At 45.5% G+C, this 17,906-nt stretch overlaps 2 protein-coding genes across 2 annotated transcripts in view; one reads left to right on the forward strand and one right to left on the reverse strand.

Moving 5' to 3' along the window:
• Window positions 1-17,906, forward strand: part of GPD1L (glycerol-3-phosphate dehydrogenase 1 like) — an 844,690-nt gene that overhangs the window by 152,556 nt on the left and 674,228 nt on the right. The window lies entirely within an intron of this gene.
• GADL1 (glutamate decarboxylase like 1) overlaps window positions 1-17,906 on the reverse strand; it is a 132,986-nt gene that overhangs the window by 52,292 nt on the left and 62,788 nt on the right. The window contains exons 13-14 of the mRNA XM_050938467.1: window positions 15,021-15,072; window positions 11,695-11,784 (exon numbers count right to left, since the gene is read on the reverse strand). Coding sequence (XP_050794424.1) covers window positions 11,695-11,784; window positions 15,021-15,072 — 142 coding nt within the window. The remainder of the gene's footprint in view (window positions 1-11,694; window positions 11,785-15,020; window positions 15,073-17,906) is intronic.

Consider the following 17,906-nt stretch of genomic DNA (forward strand, 5'->3'; position numbering starts at 1 on the left):
CAGGGTCAAAGTGAAGGAGCTGCGGAAAGCCTACCATAAGGTGTGGGAGGCAAACCACCGCTCTGGTGCTGCGCTCATGAGCTGCTGGTTCTACAAAGAGCTGGACGCAATACTCGGTGGCAATCCCACCTCCACTGCAAAGGCCACTGTGGATACTTTGGTGGCTCGTCAACCCCCTGGCTCCAGTCTGCATTCCACTCCTGCCCCATCACAGTCCAGCCCTGTGGACTCCCAGTATCCACTGCACTCAACACCCATTCCTCTGCAGTTTAGCCCCACTGCACTGTACTCCAAAGGACAAGGCTGCATATGATACCTGGACATACACAAATCTTTAACCATCCCAGGACTCCACCTTCTGCTGGGATCCTCCCGTCCCCCATCCCCCATGGTGCTGATGCGGGTTTTTTTTCTCTCTCTCCCTCCTCTGGTTGTTGTTTTTTAATAAAATAATTGTTTTGATTTGAAAGCGACCTTTATTCCATTAATTGAAAGCAAACAGAGCCCTGCAAAGCAACAGGCAATTTTCTTAAACCGTCACAGTGCATCATCTGCACCAATCACAATCACCTCCTAGCATTACAAGCACTCCTAGCATTACAAGCACCATACTCCCGAGCATAGCAACAAATATTAGTGGCTTTCAGCTTCAAATTGCTGCCTCTAGGCATCCCTGATCCTTATGGCCCCGCACTGGACCCCTCTAATAGACTTGGTCTCTGGCTGTTCAAATTCAGCCTCCAGGCGCTGAGCCTCAGTGGTCCAGCGCTAAGTGAAGTTTTCACCCTTCCCTTCACAAATATTACAGAGCGTACAGTACGCGGCTATAAGGATAGGAATATTGTCATTGGCCAAGTCCAGCCTCCCATATAGGCAGTCAAACAGCCAAAAGCACACTCAGTCATTCTGCACTTGCTCAGCCTGTTGTTGAACCACTCCTTGCTGCTGTCAAGGTTCCCCGTGTATGGCTTCATAAGCCACGGCATTAAGGGGTAGGCAGGGTCTCCCAGGATCACCAGGGGCATTTCAACTTCCCCTATGGTGATCTTCTGGTCTGAGAAGAAAGTCCCTGCTTGAAGATTCCTGAACAGGCCAGTGTTCCAAAAGATGCATGCGTCATGCACCTTTCCAGACCAGCCTGCTTTAATGTCCATGAAATGCCCATGGTGATCCACAAATGTCTGGAGAGCCATAGAGAAATACTCCTTCTGATGAATGTACTCGGTGCCTAGGTGGTCTGGTGCCAGAATTGGAAGATGCATGTCATCTATCACACACACACCCCACAGTCAGGGAAACCCAATTATGCAAAGCTATCCACAACGTCATGCATGTTGCCCAGAGTCAAAGTCTTTTGGAGCAGGATGTGATTAATGGCCCTGCACACTTCCATCAACATGAGTCCAACGGTCAACTTTCCCATTCCAAACTGGTTAGTGACTGATTGGTAGCAGTCTGGAGTAGCCAGCTTCCACAGTGCAATCACCAAGTACTTCTCCAAAGACAGGGCAGCTCTCCTTCTCGTGTCCTTGAACCACAGGACTGGGGCAAGCTCATAACACAGTCCCATGAATGTGGCTTTCCTTATCCAAAAGTTCTGCAGCCACTGCTCATCATCCCAGGCCTTGGCTACACTGGAGAGTTGCAGCGCTTGTGGTGGCTTTACAGCACTGCAACTTACTCACCGTCCAGACTTGCAAGACACATACAGCGCTGTATCTCCCTGGCTACAGTGCTGCACGTACTCCATCTCAGCCTCGGGAATAACGACTGCAGTGCTGGTGATGCAACACTGCTCCACCAGTGTGGCCACCAAAAGCGCTGTTATTGGTCTCCAGAGGTATTCAGAGGTATCCCAGAATGCCTGTTCAGCCACTCTGCTCATCAGTTCAAACTCTACTGTCCTGGCCTCAGGTGACCTGCCCTTTAAATGCCCCAGGAATTTTAAAAAACCCCTTCCTGTTTGCTCAGCCAGGTGTGGAGTGCAATCAGTGAATCTTTCCAGGTGACCATGCCTCCACACGCGAAACAAGCCCCAGCATGGAGCAATGGCGAGTTGCTGGACCTCATCAGTGTTTGGGGAGAGGAAGCTGTGCAGTCACAGCTGTGCTCCAGCCGTAGGAATTATGATACATATGGGCAGATATCAAAGGTCATGCTGGAAAGGGGCCATGACCGGGACGTGGTGCAGTGCAGGATTAAAGTGAAGGAGCTGCAGAGTGCCTATTGCAAAGCCCGTGAGGGAAACCGCCACTCTGGTGCTGCCCCCAAGACCTGTCGTTTTTACAAAGAGCTGGACGCGATACTTTGGCGGTGACCACACCGCCAATCCGAGGACCACGATGGACACTTCAGAGCAGGGGAGGGAGGTGGAGGAGGAGGAGGGGGAGGAGGAAACCGAAAGTGAGGGTACTGGAGTGGGGGGAGACACCCCGGAATCCCAGGAGGCATGCAGCCAGGAGCTCTTCTCAAGCCAGGAGGAAGGTAGCCAGTTGCAGCAGCTGGTACTTGGTGAAGGACAAGCAGAGGAGCGGGTTCCCGGTAAGCGGCTTTTATTTTCAGGATGGAAATGTTTCGGGAGAGGAGGGAGGGTTAGGGCTGCATGCATGCATGCCTAGATGTGGAATAGCCCATTGCTGTGGTCTATCACGTCGCGGTAATCGGCCTCGGTAACCTCTTCAAAAGTTGCAGCCAGAGTGTGGGCAATGCGCTTGCACAAGTTTATAGGGAGAGCCACTGTGGTCCTTGTCCCAGTCAGGCTAACGCGTCCGCGCCACTGTGCCGTAAGGGGTGGGTAGACCATTGCTGCACACAGGCAAGCTGCATAGGGACCATGGAGGAATCCGCATTGCTGCAGAAGATCCTCCCGCGCTTCCCAGGTGACCCGCAGCAGCGAGATATCTTCCAGGATTAACTTCTGTGGAAAATGTTGGGAGAGTGTTCACTGTAGGTGCCCCCTGCAGCAGTTTGCTTTCCCCAATGCACAGAAACCCCAGCACAAATGCTCAAATGAAGTAATCAGTCCCCCTTACTCACCATTTCGGGGCTCCTGTGGGTTATGTGCGCTCTCTTTGGTATGGGAAAATTATGCTACAGTGAAGACTGTAAACTCCTTCACTGTCTGGGAATAACTGTCTGAGATATAAACAATGCTGCCTCTGTTAACTGTAGCCTTTTTTTCCTTTCCACAAGCGACTTTGAGTTCTCAGCTGCCCGTGTTAACAGCAGCTCAAAGACTCCAAAATCTGCGGAAGAAGCCGTGAAAAAGCAAAGATGAGCTGCTGCAAACAGTTATGGATCACTCTGCCAGAGAGAATAAAAAATTGCAAGACTGGAGGGAAAGGGAAAGCAGGATCCGCCAGAGAAACACAGTGGCCAGGAAGAAAAGCACAAAGCAGCTGATAAGCATCCTGGTGCCCCAAGCCGACTCTATCCAGGCAGGCGCTCGTAGCCATGCAGGCAGAGCACTACCGCACAGCCCCCGCCCCTGTCCCAAAGCTCTTTCCCTTGTGCCCCAATGTCAGCTCAAAACCCCCTTTCCCAGCATCCAGGTTCTTACCTCCACCAGCTGCCTCCAACACCAACCAGCCCTGAGAACTACGACCCTTATCCTCTGCACTCAGCCCCCATCACCATGCAGTATAGGCATCCTGAAGTGCAGCAGTCATTGCACAGCACTCCAGACAGGACATATTCAAACCTGTGACTGTTCAGTTCCACAGCCCAGCCCCTTGCCCTTTTAGGTTCCCAAAATGTTGTGTGTCTGTCAATAAAGTTATTTTCTTTTCAATAAATGAATTCTTTGGCTTTGAAAACAGTCTTTATTATTGCAGAAAGTCAAAGATATCTTAGAACAGGAAAGAAACAGGCACTGCAAATCAGCTTAGGAAAAAGAGATTCCTACTAACATTGCAACCACTGCACTTCACTCCCATGCAAGGCATCAAACATTACTGTTGGTTTTCAGCCTCAAATTCCTCCCTCAAGGCATCTCTGATCCTTGAAGCCCTGTGCTGGGCCTCTCTAGTAGCCCTGCTCTCTGGCTGTGCAAATTCAGCCTCCATGCGTTGAACCTCAGAAGTCCATGCCTGACTGAATGTTTCACCCTTCCCTTCACAAATATTATGGAGGGTACAGCACGTGGATATAACCGCAGGGATGCTGCTTTCCCCCAAGTCTAGCTTCCCATATAGAGATCGCCAGTGCCCTTTTAAACGGCCAAAAGCACATTCCACAGTCATTCGGCACTGGCTCAGCCTGTAGTTGAACCGGTCCTTGCTCCTGTCAAGCTTCCCTGTATACGGTTTCATGAGCCAAGGCATTAACAGGTAAGCGGGGTCTCCAAGGATCACAATGGGCATTTCAACGTCCCCTACTGTGATCTTCCGGTCTGGGAAAAAAGTCCCTGCCTGCATCTTCTTGAACAGGCCAGTGTTCCGAAAGATTTGTGCATCATGCACCTTTCCAGGCCAGCCTGTGTTAATGTCAATGAAACACCCATGGTGATCCACAAGCACCTGGAAAACCACAGAGAAATACCCCTTCCGATTAATGTACTCGGATGCTAGGTGGGGTGGTGCTAGAATAGGAATATGCGTCCCATCTATTGCCCCTCCACAGTTAGGGAAACCCATTTGTGCAAAGCCATCCACAATGTCCTGCACGTTCCCCAGAGTCATGGTTCTTCTTAGCAGGATGCGATTAATGGCCCTGCAAACTTGCATCAAAACGACTCCAACGGTCGACTTTCCCACTCCAAACTGGTTCCCGACTGATCGGTAGCTGTCTGGAGTTGCCAGCTTCCAGACTGCAATAGCCACCTGCTTCCCCACCGGCAGGGCAGCTCTCAATCTCGGATCCTTACGCTGCAGGGTGGGGGCAAGCTCAGCACACAGTCCCATGAAAGTGGCTTTTCTCATCTGAAAGATCTGCAGCCACTGCTCGTCATCCCAGACTTCCATGACAATGTGATTCCACCACTCAGTGCTTGTTTCCCGAGCCCAAAAGCGGCGTTCCACGGTGCTTAGCATTTCCGTGAAAGACATAAGCAATGTCGTGTCATACGCGTCAGGCGACTCGCAATCATCGTCGGACTCCTCATCACTTTGGAGCTTAAGGAATAGCTCAACTGCCAAATGTGATGTGCTGGCGAGACTCGTCAGCATACTCCTCAGCAGTTCGGGCTCCATTTCCCACAGAAATCGCGCTGCACAGAAACCGTTGGGAGAGTCACAATGGTGCCAAACGTGGACGGAAAAACAGGGACTGCTGGGAGGCAAAGCGATGCATCACAGGGCGTTGGGACAGGAAGTAGAATGACCCACACCCTTCCGTCCCCTTCCCACAACCCACGGAGCCAAAACGGGACGAGGTGCTCTGTGGGATAGCTGGCCATAATGCACCACTCCCAACAGCGCTGCAAATGCTGCAAATGTGGCCACACTGCAGTGCTGGTAGACATCAGTGTGGCTACACTCCAGCGCTTTCCCTACACAGCTGTACGAAGACAGTTGTAACTCCCAGCACTGCAGACCTCCAAGTGTAGCCAAGGCCCCAGACATGCATGACAATGTGATTCCACCATTCTCTGCTCATTTCCCGAGCCCAAAACTGTTGTTCCAGTGTGGTCAGCACATCAGTGAATGCCGCAGACAATCTCGTGTTGTAGTTACTACGCATGGTAAGATCAATGTTGAACTGCTCTCGCCTTTGTAAGTTAAGGAATAACTCCATTGCCACTCATGACGTTAGTGAGAGCGAGCAGCAAATTGGTCAACAGTGCGGGATCCATTCCTGCACACCAAAGAGGCAGAGCGCGCAGTACACAAACTGTTGAAAGATGGTGCCAATTGCAGACGGAAGCACAGGGATTGCTGGGATGCGAAGCAATGCATCACGGGGCATTGGGACAGAACCCAGGATGCCCTGCGACCCGCCCCCTGTCCTTCCCACAACTCTTAGCGGCAGAAGAGGAAGAGATGCTCTGTGGGAGCTACCCAGCTGCCCACTCCAAACACCACTGCAAGTGTGAACATGCTATTGCACAGGCAGCTGACAGTGTGAACACACAACAGCGGTTTCCCTTCAGCGCTCTCTGAGTGGCACTGTAACTGCCAGCAAGGTAACTCTGCCAGTATAGACATACCCTTTAAAGCTAGTAGTCCTGACATTGTCCCTTAACAAGTCTCAAGTGAAGGGTGGCTTATCTTGAGCCATTCTTTCCTTTCCTGCCTGTTTTGCAGACATTCTCCAATGGCATTAAACTATTATAGTCATACAGAAAACACTCCGACAAACAATATTAATATTAATTATTACAGAGCAACTCCCAATCCATCATAGCCATGACTATTGGGTCAATCCAACTCCCATGGATTTCAGTGCAAATCTCTACATTTATTTTAATGGGAGTTGGATGAGTCCTTATATGGGGATTCATTGGCTCACACAGACTGATTCTACAGCCCATGATGCTTTGCTGAGATTAAGAATTACTCGTGCAAACAAGGGTTTACAGAATCAGGACTGCAACACCTACTCTCCCGAAGTACACATTTTTAAGTCAATATCTTAATGAGGAAAAGGGAAATGTAAAGTATCATACCAAGAGACTAATGGGGTAAAACAGACAACACTCTAAGCCCAAATCCTGCAAACCATATGCAGACAAAACTTACAGGGGCCATTTGGCTGTGCAAAGACTGGCCCTTCTTGTTTAACGTAGCAGTTGTTAATTATGTCATTAATTTGTTGCTGTCCTAAGATAAATAATGAAGGGGCAAATATTAGCTGTCCAGATTATTCTAGATCCTGCATTTCTTGCCTGCTCAAAACTCCTATTGCAGTCAATGGATATTTTGGGTGTGCAGAATTGGGCCCTTGATTTGTATTTGATTAGTACTACAAGACTCAGAAGTTGCCAAGACAACTCTATTTCAACGGCCTTACATTTCTGCATTGATAGACAGCTTTTCAGTCTATAAATGTATCAGAACACTACCCGTGTGACAGGCTCTTTTACCAATCTAGCTATCCGCTGATCAGAAACATGTTTTTCTCCAAGGGTGGGTAGAAGTGGGGAAGGAGTTAGTCTGGATAAAGGGGGAAATGACACACCAAGGTTCAGGTTTTATAGCACAACTACATACGAATGCAGAAAAAGTATCTTACACTCATAAAATGCTTTGCCTTCTGGTCATTGAAATATAATCAAACTAACGTTTGTAAAACTTGACCAAAAAATCCTATAAAGGACAACATCCAAACACAAAAAGGCAAAATCCAAATCAACTTTCAGACTGAAAGGCCAGTATCAGAACTAAAATAATTTTGTATAGAAGCCATACTGACGTGACAGGAATATGATGCTCTAGTATATATTGTTTAGAAATACAATATAGATGAAATCCACCCCAGTGCAAAGGACCACCACGAGGTCAGTTATATCACTTAAATCCGGCCTTATGGGCTTATATGGCGTCTAGTATGTTCCATTGGTTCACTGCACTGGAATAAATTTCATCCTACATGAATACATAAAGTTATGGCCCATATCCTCTTCTGAGCACAGATTCCAATGGGCCAGTAGAACAGGAAATCAACCAGAAAAAAGTTACTGCTCCCTTTTCTTGGTGCTGGTTTTATGCTTGTCCGAGGACCAGCAGAGTTTGGAGCAGCCTGCAATCTCCTCTAAACTATACCAGCTGGCAAGGTCATTGGTCAGTGGAGGAGAGCTGGAATGCAACATGTTCCAGCTGCACCCCGACAAACCCCTTCTCCTCCCCAACACATCCCTGGACAGAAGGCTGCAGGGGTGGCATGACCAGGAACCAGCTATGCAATTTCAGTGCCTTGTAGGGATTCGCTCATGCAGCAGGAATCCCCAGCTACCGTGATGGAGCCAGTTTCCTTCCTCTGTGCTGCTGGGGCCCTGCAAACGGAGCCATGGTGGGGCCAGAACTTGACCCCTTTATGAACACAAATACACATGGATATTTGTAGTTATGAAACGATACCATCTGAAGTGCAGAGGGGGCTGGCTTTAAATTTCCACTCTCCTTTCCCTTCCCCCTCCCTTCCCCCTCCTTACTGTGGTAAGGAGCACCACAGTTTTCTTTCTTCAACATGTCTTTAATTAGCTTTATATTACATTGGCTCCCTTTGTTTTAAATTGTACCTATTTACAGGGCATTTGTAAAAGAATGAGCAGGAAAAAAACCCATCAAGGGACATGTACAGTACTAACAAAGCTATTCAAGGCATGTCACTTTATCCAATGAGTTGCATCAATTCCAGGTTAGAAGCAATTTCCCTTATTTTGCAGTGCGAAGCATACCCAGATCCACGCTAATTTCCTATCTGATTGTAACAAAAGCTTCCCATTTGCCAGGATGCTCCACTTATTTTTTTTATAAGCCCAAGAAAGAAATCCCTCCTATCATCTTCCTTTACTTTTTCAGAATCGTGTTTAAAGCATTTGGTTTGAACCTGTAGTTTGCTCGCACGTTTGTGCTGTGTGCCAGGCACTCAAGAGGCATTTAAGGTGATATAAGCTCTTTAGAGCAAGGACTCTCTCTCACTGTGCATGTGTACAAGTCCTAGCACAATCGGGCCCTGGTTTTCAGTGGGACCTCTAGTTACTGTACTCTTGAAAATATTTTACTCTTTTATGGTGCAGTGCTGAATGCTCCAAATAAAGCCCATATCCACTACATTACTAATGTCTGACCTTATTTTTCCCCTCCACCATCGTTGTCTTCTGCTCTTTAAAATGCCCCAGTATATACGCCGATGAATATCTACTGTTGGCAGTATCACATCTGCTTCCAGTGGTATGGAAAGTGCATTCACCCTCCTCCTCCTCCTCCTCCACCTACCCACAGATTTTTGCTTTAATAGGAGCCTGCATTCTAGTTTTATATTCTGTACAAATTTACAGTAAGAATTAAATGGAAAAATGCGTTGAGAGAGATAACAGGTTATGCAGGACAACAATAGCTGTGACATCATAATCAGATCCCACCATGGATTCCGCCAGTCCTGACACATGTGGGCCATGAAGTCTGGAGTAAAGTCAAAGTGCAGGGAAGCTTTAAGGTTACTTGGCATCACTCTAATGGTAGAAAGTCACCTTAGCAAGGCTGAGGATATGGTCCCAGTGCTGTTAGCTTAGCATCTGTCACAAGCACTAAACATAAATAACCTTAGAAAACAGTGTACAATTCTGAGTTCTATTGCTGAATATGCAGTGTAATAAATCAATGAACAGCACAAGGAATTTCTAACATACATCCTCACTTAATTATTCACAGACTTGCAGATCATCAAAAAATTAGATGACTGATCTTTGTCTAAATGGAATAATTACTGTGTTTAAGCATGGTATGAAAAGACATATTGTATATTAATTTTTTTTAATGCTCATTTTAGTGAAATAATGAAGATATTCAGGAAGTGCCAGCAGTTAAGAAGGAAATCGTATACATCTCCACACTGAATAACGATGACATGATGCAACAAGCCTCTTAAATCTTCAGCTATCTAGGTCTTAAATATCTTGGCAAGGATTGCACTCCTTACTACTCTCTTTTCTTTCACCTTTTTACTAATTAGTTTATTATTAATTATTAGATTAATTATTATAAATTATTTAAATCAACAACATTGAATCATGGAACTAAATTATACTAATGTTAAAGACATTAACCCCCAGGTGTTTGAATCTTTCGGCTATATTATTTTCTGCTTCTCTCTCTCACTGTGAGTCCCTGTTGCACTTTGTGTCCCACATTTGCCACCCCGCCCTCCAGTGCTGTGGATGGAGAAATAAAATAACCACAGAGCTGCCCCCTGGATTATTGGGAAGGGGAAGGAAAACACTCTTCTCTTCCTTTGTACAGAAACTCCCTTTCTTCCTTCAAATCCTTTCCTACAACCTACCTTCTACTGGGATGCAGAGTCCCATGCCAACCTTATAAAAGCTAACTTGACAAAGCTAACAGAATGGGATACGTTGTGGTACACCATTACCTCGATATAACGCCACCCGATATAGCACGAATTCAGATATAACGTGGTAAAGCAGCACTCCGGGGGGGGTGGCGCTGTGCGCTCCGGCAGATCAAAGCAAGTTCAATATAACACGGTTTCACCTAAATGTAGTAAGATTTTTTGGATCCCAAGGACAGTTATACCGAGGTAGAGGTGTATTTACACCACAGCCCTGATAGGTGGTGAGTGGAGCTGCACTGCTCCAGGGGCAGCACTGGGGAGACTCAGGAAGGCATTCTCCGAGTGCGGTAAGGTGCTCCCTCTATTCCATCTCTACCCACCTACCCTCCTCCCTAGTGCGCCAGCCCTTCTACATAAGTGGGCACAGAGAAAGGTGGGGGGCCATCACTTCCCCTCTTCTATGCTCCTCCCTGCCCCGTTTTCAGAGTCTTGCTCCCTGAGGGGCACAGGCACTGTTACAGTGAGAGGCCATTGACAGTTGTGTATGGAGGGGAGAGGAAGCATCTTGCAATAAGGAGTTCTCATGATCTGACCCAACACGTGCGGCATCTTGCGATATGGAATATGGAAACCTCTCTTTTTAACCCCACCCTGCTTGGGGCCATAGAGCACCTAACATACTTTATAAGCTTCTTGGAGCAGGGGCCATGGGCCAGATCCTCAGCTGATGTAAAACAGCATAGCTCTGTTGCAGGCAATGGAGCTCTGCTGACTTACACCAGCTGAGTATCTGACCCATTTTTGCTTATGGGGCTTGTATAAGTGTTAAGTAATATTTTATTGTAAAAAAAAAAAATTAAAAAAAAAAAAAAAAAAGAGTATTTGGGGGAGAGAAGATCTCATCCCCGAAGACAGAAGTATCCTGCTTTAATTCAAAGGGGGTCTTTTTGTGTTGTGAGCACAACTGGGAGAAGAGAGTTGGGCTCTGCAGAAAAGATTTCCTAGCTGTGTCTAGGATTTATATATCCTCACTCCACCTCGCATTTCTACTGCCTAGTTAATGTGTGTTAAAAGGAAAAGCAGAACAAGCCATCCACCAACAATCGGCTTGGCTCACTTTGTTTCAGAGTTTCTTATTCAATAATACACAAATATCACAGTTTCCATTACTTTTCTAATTAATCTTAACTGTAGGCTCCTCTGTAGTTAATTTACTCTGATCAAATAATTTAGTCCATTTTCAAAATGTTAGTAATTTTCTATGAGTGACAAAAAGTTACCAAAACGTTCACCATTAATTTTTTCTAGTCCTACTTCCTTTTATGGGTTGCTTAACATCAGAAATGTATTCTTAAACACTTCTTCCCTTACATTATCCACTGATAATGCAAGACAAGTCCCAAGGACAATGTTACATGTATGAAATAGGTAATGAACGCTCTGTCTAGACAACAGATACAGACAAGACTGTTTCTCTTCTCTCCACTCCATCATCCGCTAACAATTTTGATAGTAAACTGAATACTTGCATAATGTCTGCTTTTGTTACATTAATTAAGAAAAACTTAGCCTTGTCTAAAAAGAGAGCATAATAAACTTAGAAATCCTAGCATCATCTATCTACGGATTAAATAACATTCTATTGATGGGTTAATGGTGGGCACATCCAGGAGCTATTTCTCCTTCTTCCCTGGCAGAAAGGATAATCATAATAAACCAGTAAGCCATACATGTACTACTCACCTGATGGAGCTTCTCCCAGAACTCAGGTCCTTCCTCCATTTTTCTTAAGCTTGATGGAATGTACCAAAAGCAAATGTTCGCATACTCTGGCTGAGTAAGAGAAAAAATGATCGCTTATTTCTCTCTCACTTATGTCACATCATATTCGGAAGAGCAGGTCAAAGAGTTCTATTATATTTCTGAAAAAATTTTCAGCTAAAATGTTTGAGTTTTAGAAATGTTTCATAAAAAAAAAAACCCACCAAACAAAAAAACACATCACTCATCGGATTGAAGGGGCTTTTGTTTAGTTGCCATAGTAAAAACCCCAAATGCTGACTTTTATATTTTTTCACCCCCATTACTCCTCTACAATGCCTATGTCCACCCCTGCTTTCCCCCCACCCTCTCACTGGATGAGGCGGCTAGTCTTCAAGTTCTTATACACACACACACACACACACACACACACACCCCTACCTTCCTTTTCCAGTGGGATAAAGGAGGAGGGAAGGGAAGCAGAGAGAAGGTGGGCATTTTAGCACAATTTCAAAATTAAAACTTATATTTTGATTTTTCCTTAATTTTTCATTTCAAGGGGAAAAAATTTGAAATTTCATCAATAATAATTAAAAAAATCGGAAAAATTTGGTTTCAGAAAATCCTATTATTCATTTAAAAAAACCCTTATAATGGCAATTTTTTTGACCACCTGGTACTCATACGGTATAATGATGGACCTAAGGCTAGGATTCCATGCTTTTAAGAAGAGTCCCAAACTCCTTGGAGTGATGTACATGTCCTGTCCAGGAGATATTCTCTCAAAATTTCTGAATGTGACCGGAACAAACAAAGACTCCACTTCTCCACTCGGCTCCTGAGTATCTCTCTTACGTTTTATGCTCAATTCAGAGCTTGTTTTTGTTGGGAGACTCACAGCAATGACCATTCATGGCTGGTTAAAATTAGGACACTTCATACTTCTGAGGATTCTGCGTGTAGGATTCACACATTTTCCCAATAGGCACCTACAGATTCTGCCCAGGTTTTTTTGTGACAAATGAAGGACACATAGCACCATCTAGATAAACAGTTAATGCATCCCAGTCCTATTTAAACTTCCCCAAAAAACTCCACCGCCTTAATGGTGACCTGCCATGTCTTTGCAATTCAGAGCTCTATTTATATGGGGCAAAGGATAGAGAGGATTAGAACATACCTCCCCACTACTAAACCCTACTATACCCACTGATGCCGGCTGAAAATGAAGGAACAAATGTTGAAAGAGGGACGAAAATAGCTAGATCACACCATCATTTACCCCAATGCAAACACTGCTGGTAGTCCCAGACCTCCTCCCAAGTGAATGCAGACGACCTAGACTATGCCAAATTCTTTCATGAAAGGGCACTGGGAACTATTTATATTCACTGCTTCACTTTAAACTGCATTTAACACATTCTTTGATCAGCAAGGAGAATATTATCATCAGCAGCAGGAAGAGATCAGCAGACTTGCCACCTGCTGCCGAAGAATGAAATGAAGTTCAGCTCTAAAAGTCCCATATTTCTCTAATAAGATTAGATCAAGCCCCAGACATGCAGTAGTTTCCTCATGAGCTGAAGCGCTAGCTGGCTAATTTGGGGTTTCAATCTCAGTTCTGTTTCAGGGCAGAGGGTGCATGCAGTCAGTGGCTTATCTTCCCTTCATCAGATGCAGCATGCCTCAGTTTCCCTTCATTCACTGGGTAGGTGAACCCTCTGGCTATGTGAGGAAAACTCTACCTTTTCCAGAGTCAACAGAAGTCCAAGAAAAACTGGCTCCACTTAGCCATTTTTCACACAGTTTCCAATCCCTCCCTCAGTGTCTGAACAATCTTATCCCTTCATGCAGCAAGTGAAGGCAAAGCTTTTCTCCCACATTCTCTAAAAGTCCCAGCCTGCGGCCTCTAAACATTAAGCAACTGCCCAATCCCACCATCAGGCTCTTTTGCCCCAGGTAGTTTCCTTCATGGGCTTCCTTGCACAAACCTAAACCTTCACCCTCGGTGCAGGACTGACACTTGTAGGTCACTGGCAGCCTTTTCCCAAATGGGTAGCTTACCCCGCTTTAGGATTATTATTCTTCTGCAGGCCTCTTCCCATCTGTTCCTCCTTCCCACAGCCCCACCCATACTCCTGGTACCCCCTCACTGAAAGGGCTCACCAGAAGCTATGGCTGCTCTCTCTAGGTTTTTCACTCTGTAGAGGACCCCACATTAAATCTGATCTCTTTCCTGAGCTATTTCACATCCCTGCCTTCCCTTTCCCAGCACATATTGCTGCTGAGTTGTTTACAATTCCAACCAGTTGTTCTGGACTACAAATTCCAGGACACCTTGGCACTCAAACATGCTTGAGACAAGCCACAAAACCTTCCCCAGAACCCCGTTACCCAGGATAATCCCCCCGCCAACCCGTGTGCTCTCTCCAAATTAGCAGAAGTTTACTGGGAAAAAAATATGTTTTCAGTTTCTTTCAGCTTCCACTCCAACCATGATAGTTAAAGCACAAGTATAAGCCCACATTTCAATTTTAAACAATTCACTTCTGTTTTTTTAATTCTCTTTCTACCCTTTTGCTCTTCATGTGTCTGCTGCCCCCTTCTTCCTCCTGCCCTTTTCTCCCCCTATGCTTCCACCATCCTGTTACTCCCCATCTTCCTGTCTACTCTGCTCCTTCTCCCATTGCTGCTCCACACACACACACACACACACACACTCTGAAGGTTCCTCTAAATAGACTGCCCTCCTCAATGTCCCCAGGTACTGATCTCACTGGCCAAGTTGCTGAGCAGGGGCAGGAGCGGAGACCCCTGCTGCTCAGCACATTCTCTGCGAACAGGATCTTCATCAACTTACTTTGCCATGGAGTAAATTGGAAGGAAAAAAAAGTTATCAGTAGAGCTGGTTGAAAAGTGCCAGTTGTTCTACACTGGAAATTTGAGAGTGCAGGGGAAACGGTGAAGGAGGTGGGGATTGTTTTATTTTATTTTTATTTTTTTTTAAATGAAGAAGAGTTCACTCTCAGGACAGAAGTTTTAACTGAAAAATTCCAGCCAGCTCCAGCATGGGTGCTCCTTTTGCAACCCTACCCATTGCCATACATGGGATTACTCAAGCCATAGGTCCCAATGCCTACACAACCCCGGAAGCAAGGGAAATGGACAGACTGATTATGTGAAATATGGACAATATGATGTGGTTTAACACTTCTGTGCATCAGCAATTTACCAAGTTTATTTAAATAAGCACCCAAAATACAGACTGGCATTTGACAAAAAACAAACTCAGTTCTATAGGCACCTACCTCCAACAGAAGCTGGAATCCTTCTCGTTTCTTAATTTCATCTACTAGGTATCTGCAAGTAAACATACAATGTTTATAAGATGTAACAAAAATATAGGATATGCAGATAGCAAAAAATTGTCTTGAACATGTCTAGATTTCTTAATAGCAGAGCTTTAAAATAGTTTCTACCTGCTGTGAAAATACAACAGTTAATGGGATAACCAGCTCCTGAAAATAAGTAAAGACTGGAGCCAAGCGGTGAGTGATGGTGCAGACCAAATGCTGCCCGCTTTCAATGGGAGCAGAAATTGGGCCTACCTGTATTAGAATTGTCTGCATGGATTCACCGATGTAGCTCCCTTTTCCAACACTGAGGGCTTGTTTACACTTAAAATGCTGCAGCCATGTAGCTGTTCTGCTGTAGTGCTTAGTGGAGACACTATCTACACCGACAGTGTTGGTACTCCACCACCCCGAGAGGCAGCAGCTGTGCTGATGAGAGGTTTCCCATCGACATAGTGCTGTCTACACTGGGAGTTAGGTCACTATAACTATGTCGCTCAGGGGTACAGATTTTCCACACCCCGGAACAATGCAGTTATACCAAGTTGCTAGTTATAAGTTGCTAGTATAGACAACGCCTGAGTTGTTCTCCACTAATAACTCACTTTCTGTTCCACAACTGAGAGCTCTGTGCTGCTATTTCATTTCACTTCACTGCCTACTTCTGACATTTCTCTCAGCCCTGCCACTGCCCCCAATTCTTTAACTCTCTCCTATTCTTTAGCAGCATGCCCCGCTGCACAGGGCCTCTCTCTCAACAACTCCCAGTGTCCTCACAGTTCCACTTTTACACAACAATATATGTCACTGATGCACAATAATCCCTGGGTATTCTCCAATAGGTGTGCACTAAAAGAAAATTTTCTTCTCTTTCACCAGCAGCAGAAACACACTAATATAATAAGCGAAAATAGATCTGAACCAAAATCCTGGATCCAAAAAAACCTCAAATTACAGAAATATTTGGATCTTGACCCATTCGTTACAGCAGGCACAGATCTCTACAGAATTGTAAACCGAAAAGGGTGGATTTCACCCCATCTGACTGTCAGAAGACTTTGGGTGTGGATCTAAAGTTTGCAGTTCAGTTCCATCTCTAGTCAAAGATAGTAATTGGAGCTGTGTGTGGAAGACACAAATTTCATTTTGCAAAGAATTTCAAAGCTCAGCTTTGTTCCAAATTATAATGAAAACATTTTAAAATTCTCCACAAAGGAAAAAACAAAAAAAAATTGTTTTAGGTCAATCAAAACATTTCATTTTGATGAAATCAAAACTTTGCAACATTGGGTGTTTTGTATTAAAATACAACATTTAAAAAAATTAAAACAAGGTAAATTCAAAACAAAAAAAATCTAAATATTTTGTTCCAAAAATGTTGAAATGAGACATCTCACTACTGTCTGAACTTTTTTCCACATTTTTCTTCTGAAATGAAACAGTGGTAAAATCAACCTGATTTTGCGACATGTTTGAATTTCAAAGAACTGCATATTCCAGTTCAATATGGTTCCATCAAAGTTTTTCCAACTGGCTCTGGGGGTAATGCACCAAGAGTAGAGATGGTCAAACTATTCATTGTGAACACTTCATCCACATTTTGGCTTTTTTTCCTGTTTGTGAATTGTTCAGCATTTCAACTGTTATTCATAATTGTTCAAACTATTCAGGCTGAAATTTTTTTGTATATGAGCTCTTTGAAAGTTGTTCACTGTCTGTATTTGTTATGCTCTCTTACTGCTGTGTAAATAGTCACCTTAGCCACATAGTATTGTTTCTGTGCCCTGACTGGATCAGCATAACTGTAATAAGGAGAGGGAGCGTGTAATCAAGTCACCTAGTATTTGATTTTCTGCGGGAAAGGGTAAGAGCAGTTGCTGAAGTTAGAAGGAGCAACCGTGGCAGGTTTAGGGAATGTTTAGGACATTTAAAACCCTTTTTCCCCTTAGGCCACTTGAGTCAGGCCTTGCCTGAGACATCACTGCTAGAAAATTTAAACTATTGGATTATTTCAGGTTAGGATCAGATTTTAAATTACAACTGACAGACCAAGCCTTGCTTCCCACGGCTGACAGCTGGAACCCTGCACCTGGGGCTGAAGCCAGTGGTGAGCTGGAGCCGGTTCGCACCAGTTCGCAAGAACTGGTTTTAAATTTAGAAGCCGATGTGGAACCAGTTATTAAAGGGCCCAGCAGTTGGGCAAAGTCTGGTCCACAGGACCGTCCTGTCCCAGGCCCTTTAAATTGCCACCAGAGCCGCACTGCTGGAGCCCTGGGGTAGGGCTGTGGGGCCCTGAGGGCTATTTAAAAAGTCCGGTGCTCCAGCTGTCTCTGCTGCCCTGGTCCTTTAAATAGCCACAGGAGCCCCTCCACTTCCTCAGGGCTCCTGTGGCTATTTACAGGGCTGGGGTAGTAGAAGCAGGGGATCCCCAGGCCCTTTAAATAGCCCTCAGAGCCCAAGGCTGCTGCTGCTACCACGGGGGGGGGGGGGCGGGCTGGGAGGGGTGGCAGCGGCAGCACTTACCTTACAGGGTGGGCTGGGGCTGGCTCTGACTCCCTCAGCCACATCCCTTCTGCCCTAGGCCCCGCCTCTTCTGCGGGCCAGAGCTGGCCCCAGTGTACCGGTAAGTCACTGGACTTACTTTCACCCCTGGTCTCAGGAGGGGGTGGTGAGGGAACAAGGAGTGAGCGAGGTTTGATGGGTTGCAGGTTCTGAGCGTGGCAGTTGGGGGTAGGACGTGGGTTGGGTTGGGGTTGGATGGGGGGGGAGACAGGCACGTGGGGCTTGTGCTCACCACGTGATTCCCTATCGGGTCTTCGGTGGCACTTCAGCAGCGGATGG

This window comes from Gopherus flavomarginatus, chromosome 2 (genome assembly GCF_025201925.1).
Source record: "Gopherus flavomarginatus isolate rGopFla2 chromosome 2, rGopFla2.mat.asm, whole genome shotgun sequence".
Classification (NCBI taxonomy): Eukaryota; Metazoa; Chordata; order Testudines; family Testudinidae; genus Gopherus; species Gopherus flavomarginatus.